Here is a 4807-nt window from a genome sequence, read left to right on the forward strand (position 1 = left end):
ATCACACCCCGTACCTCACACCCTGATACGCAATGTCCCTGCACATCACAGCCCCTGTATCTCACATACCCTTATATCGCACCCCTTATATCACATCCCCATATATCACACCCCTTATATCACATCCCCATATATCGCACCCCTTATACCACACCCCTATCCATGATGTCCCCGTGCATCGCATCCCCTACACCTCACGTACCCATATCCCCCCCCCATACATCACACCCCCTCTACGCCTCCCCCATGCAGATACCGAGCAGCCCCATATCCCACCCTACACAGCTCGCCCTCTGCCCGGCACAGCCCCCCACAGCCCCCCACAGCCCCGACGTACACCTCACGCCCCCTAACGCAGTGTGTGCCCCCCCCAGGCCCCCCACCTGATCCCCCCCAGCCCGGCCCCCAGGGCTGCACCCACCAGCCCCAGGGGGCTCCTGCGTGGCAGCTGCCAGCTGGGGGAGGCTGGGCACTGGCACGGCGCGGCACGGCGCGGCACGGCTCAGCACACCATGGCACGGCACAGCACGGTGCAGCACAGCACAGTTCAGCACACCGTGGCACGGCACAGCACGGCACAGCACGGTTCAGCACGCCGTGGCACGGCACAGCACAGTGCAGCACAGCACAGTTCAGCACACCGTGGCATGGCACAGCACGGCACAGCTCGGTTCAGCACGGCATGGCACAGCACACGCGGCAGAGCCGTGGCACGGAGCACAACACGTGGCATGGCAGGGCACGGTGCAGCACAGCACGGTGCAGTACAGCCCGGCACAGCACCGCCTGGCACAGCGCACGTGAGGCGGCAGCAGCACGGGGTGCGGCACGGCACAACACGGCACGGCACAGCCCGGGACGTCACGGTGCACACCATGGCACACCGCCGCACAGGAGGACACGACGGGTTACAGATGGCGCGGGGCACTATGCACGGCACAGCATCACCCAACCCCGCGCCCCGGGGGTGCCCCCACCCCGCACAGGGGCTGCACCACCCGGCCCCTTTGCTCCAAATCCACCTTTTATTGCAGTGGCCGGGGCAGGGACGGACCCGCAGGGCCGCGTGTGGAAGCACAGGACGGGGGGACACCGGCTGCATCCTGCCCGGTGCCCGGAGTCAGCTCGGGGTTGAGGGTGGGTGATGCCAGGCAGGATCCGGCCCCGGCGGGGCAGTGCGAGCCCTCTCCTGCCCAGGCAGCCCGGGTGAGCGCTGCTGCACCCCGCGGGCAGGGCAGCGTCCCCCGTCCCGCAGCCACCGCCCCAGGCTCGTGCCCATCCTCGGGGGTCCCGGTGGGGCGCAGACCCCGCTAGATGCGGACAGTGTTGATGCGCAGGGGCTGGACGTTCTTGCCGTTGGCGTGGCTCTGCCCGGGGCTGAAGTAGGAGCAGAGCTTGCCAGGGAACTTCTCCCGGAAGGTGTAGAGCCAGGACATGTCGTCGGCGTTGTAGAAGATGAGCAGCCCCTTGTCATAGTCCAGGAAGACGCCCACCTTCTCCAGCTTGCTCTTGACGTTGAGCCGGGTCCAGGGCTCGGTGCAGGCGCTGTACTGGTTCCCGTCGTGCATGACGATGCAGTAAAAGCCCCGGCTGGGCTGGATCTGGATGCTGCCCTTGCGGGTGACGGCCTCGTGCGCCAGCCCGATCATCCACTGCGTCTTCTCGGACACCACCACCTCCCAGTAGTGCACGCCGCCGCCAAAAGCCTCCGCGCCCAGCACCGACACCTCCACGTCGAAGCGCCGGGGCGAGTCCTGCAGCGGCTGCGGGTGCAGGTTGCCGTAAGCCACGATGGTGCAGTCGTCGGAGAGGATGAGGCGCTGGTGGGCTGTGCCGGGGTCCAGCGTCAGCGCCGCCGGCACTGCAGGGAGGGGCGGCCGTCAGCACCCCTGGGACCCCTGCCCAGCCGTGCACCCACCTTGGGGACATGCAGGTGGCTTTCGGCAGCCGAAGCAGCTCTGCAGAAGCTGCTCGTCCTGCCCCGTGCCCCCCCCACCAGCTCCCACTGGGGACAGGAAGGCCCCCGTGGGCTCGTCCCCACCCTCGCTGGGTACCCCCCACTCCATCCTCACCCGGGTGGATGTCCTGGAAGAGAGACTTCCAGATGGTGTACTGCAGCGGGCCCATGTACTTGGAGGTAGGAAAGTCCTCGTAGGTGAGGTTGGTCTCGTGGATCTTCCCCTTGAGCCTGCAGGAGAGGCGCAGGTGGGCAAGGTCCCACGAGGGGCACCCCGGCCCCCCCGGCCCCCCACGCACCCACCTCTCGGACAAGGAGGCGACGCCGGCCAGGAAGGCGTGCTTGTCGGCCTCGGCCAGGCGCTCCTGCAGGATCTGGCTGCCCTCCTGCACCTTGCGCAGCTGCTGGCTGTAGCGCTGGATCTTCTGCTCGATGTCGGTCAGCGTCCGCGCCGTGTCCGCCTCCAGCTCCTCCAGCATCGCCTTCTGCCGCTCCCGCAGCAGCCGGTGCAGCCGCTCAAAGGCCTCCCCGATGGTCGCCCGCAGGCTCTTGGCCGACGACTGGGGGCCGTGGGTGGGCGTCAGCCCCACGGAAAGCCCCAGCGTGGTGGGGTCCATAGCCCCCTGCCCACCCAGACCAACACTGACCCGCTGCAAATGCTGCTGGGGATGCCCCGGGTGTGTTTCTGAGCACCTGAGGGGGTCCCCGGTGGAGGACAGAAAGCCCACCCGCTGCCCCACAGCTGGTAACGGGGAGTGGACATGAAGCTGAGGGAGAGGGCAGCCCAGCGTGAGCAGCAGCCCCCTCCCCAGATAATGCCCAAGCAAGCAGAAAGAGGAAGGTGCTAAATGAAATGGGAAAATAAGCGACGGCGCAGGGGCCAGCCTGCCACAGGGCTGCGCATGGCCAGGGAAGGGAAACGGGGCACAGTCAGCAAGATTTGGGTCTTGGTGTGCCTGGAGGTCCCAGAACTGGGCTGGCGAGGCTCGCTCCTGCACCCACAGAGCAAGGGAATCAAGGAGCAGGGGGACAGCCCTGAGACGGGGCTGTGCGGGGGGGTACGACCACCCCAGCAGCTACAGAGCACCCGGTGTGCAGCAGGGACAGCGCAGGGGAACAGATCTGGAGCGATTCCGCCAATAAAGGGCTGGAGGGGTCACGGGGTCCTGCCTCGGGACCCCTGGGGACACCGAGTGCGTCCCCGCTCCTACCTTGGTCTCTGCCAGCTGCCGCTTGAGGAGGTGCAGGGCCTCGGTGTGGCCTCGCTCGCTCTCCTGCAGGCCCTGGAGCTGCTCCTTCAGCTCCCGCTGCAACGCAGGACGCGCTCAGACCCAACTCACAGCCCAGTCTGCCCAGTCTGCCCAGTTCCCCACCACAGCTGGGGGAGGCTGCCCGCACCCGTGGGGCCGCGAGCCGGGGGACCCGGCAGCATTAAGAAAAGAAAAAGACAACCCACAGGATTTGGGGGAAAAGCAAAGCTCCTCGCAGGTCCCAGGCTCCTGCAGCCCCAGGCAGAGCTTCACCAGCACTGCCAGCTGCCGGCAGCACGAAGCCAAGGTGCTGGGAACCCCCTGCCCCCCCCGGGACCACAGGGTGGCCCCACAAACGTTTACCGGGGCATCACCGGGCACTGACGGCGGTGAGGGGATGAGTCGGAGCCCGTGAAGGTCAGCGCCCGGCTGCCTCCCTGCAGGCACGGGCACAAAGCTCTCCCGAAACGGCAGCCCCCTGGGTTTGGGGACAGAGGAAGGACCGTGCCCATCGGGTGCCAGCGCCTGCACGGCAGCACCAGGGTAGAGACACGCTGAATGCGTGGACAGAAGGGGGGGTTTTATGGGGAGCAGCTCCCCGGACCCACGTGCAAACAGAGAGAGCTCCGGCTAAGGCGCACGTGGGCAGGCGGACACGGCATCCCACGGACACACTGCCCCGAGGCACAGGGACAGACGGACAGATGTCGGCGGAGCAGCTCAGCACAGCCGGGCAGGGCCGGACGCCCACCCACCCACCTGCAGCTCCTCGAAGGCATCGTCCACGTTGGTGACCTGGTGCTGCTCGTGCACGGCGGGCTCGTCGCAGAAGAAGCAGACGACGGCGCGGTCGGTGAGGCAGAAGAGCTTGACCTTCTCGTGGTCCTTGCAGGGGAAGGGGCTGCGCTGGGCCCCCAGGATGGCGTCCAGGGGGAAGGCGCTGTAGCGCTCCACGATGTTGGCCAGCTTGAGGCTGGGCGCCAGGGTGGGCTCGGCGAAGGTGCGCCGGCACTCGGGGCAGTCCCGGGCGCCCTGGGGCTCCTGGCGCACCCAGTGCTCGGTGATGCACCGCCGGCAGAAGTAGTGCTCGCAGCCGAAGCTCACCGGGTCCTGGTAGATGCTCAGGCAGATGGAGCACAGCAGCTCGTCCTTCAGGCTGCAAGCCATGGCCGGGGGTGGGGGGGCTGCCCGGGGGGCTCGGGCTGCGAACGGGGCCGGGGGGGGACACCCGGGGGTGAGAGCGCCCGCGGGGGCTGCAATGGGGGGAAACTGGGGAGGAGGGCTGCAAACGGGGCTGCAACGGGGGAAACTGGGCGGCGGGCTGCGAGGGGTGGGCTTGGGGGCGGGCTGCGAGTGGGGCTGCAGTGGGGGCAACTGGGGGGCAGGTGCCAAAGGGAGAACCGGGGAGGGGGTCTGGGGGCGCAGCAGCACGGGGGAGCCGGGGGTCGGGCGGGCTGGGGGGGGCGGGGCTGCCCGCGGGGCCGCAGCGGGGGAGCCCCGGGCCGAGGCCGCCCCGGCGGGACCCGGGTTCGAATCCCGGCCCCGGCTCCGCGCCCCACCCTCGGGTCCCGGGTTCGAGGCCGCCCCCCGCCTACTCCGC

The 4807-nt window shown here is 68.6% G+C and overlaps 1 protein-coding gene across 2 annotated transcripts; it reads right to left on the reverse strand.

Annotated features, from left to right (window-relative positions):
- Positions 1 to 1006: 1006 nt before the first annotated feature.
- Positions 1007 to 4391, reverse strand: TRIM62 (tripartite motif containing 62). 2 transcript variants are annotated; one of them, XM_035314560.1, is made up of 5 exons: positions 3967 to 4391; positions 3169 to 3264; positions 2261 to 2517; positions 2073 to 2188; positions 1007 to 1861 (listed from the first exon to the last, which is right to left on the reverse strand). In XM_035314560.1, the coding sequence occupies exons 1-5, from the start codon at positions 4372 to 4374 to the stop codon at positions 1311 to 1313; spliced, it is 1428 nt and encodes a 475-aa protein (XP_035170451.1). In that variant the 5' UTR covers positions 4375 to 4391; the 3' UTR covers positions 1007 to 1310. The 2 variants fall into 2 exon arrangements, with proteins under 2 accessions (XP_035170451.1, XP_035170452.1); XM_035314561.1 differs by having other exon boundaries at positions 1332 to 1763.
- Between the last annotated feature and the right edge of the window lie 416 nt (positions 4392 to 4807).

The sequence above is a fragment of the Oxyura jamaicensis genome, unplaced genomic scaffold (assembly GCF_011077185.1).
Source record: "Oxyura jamaicensis isolate SHBP4307 breed ruddy duck unplaced genomic scaffold, BPBGC_Ojam_1.0 oxyUn_random_OJ72964, whole genome shotgun sequence".
NCBI lineage: Eukaryota > Metazoa > Chordata > Aves > Anseriformes > Anatidae > Oxyura > Oxyura jamaicensis.

Coding starts and splice junctions, on each gene's coding strand:
- TRIM62 (XM_035314560.1), bottom strand. CDS start 4,374: ATGGCTTGCAGCCTGAAGGACGAGCTGCTGTGCTCCATCTGCCTGAGC. Junction 3,265..3,966: donor ATGCCTTCGAGGAGCTGCAG/GTGGGTGGGTGG, acceptor CCTGCGTTGCAG/CGGGAGCTGAAGGAGCAGCT. Junction 1,862..2,072: donor CTTCCAGGACATCCACCCGG/GTGAGGATGGAG, acceptor CCCTCCCTGCAG/TGCCGGCGGCGCTGACGCTG.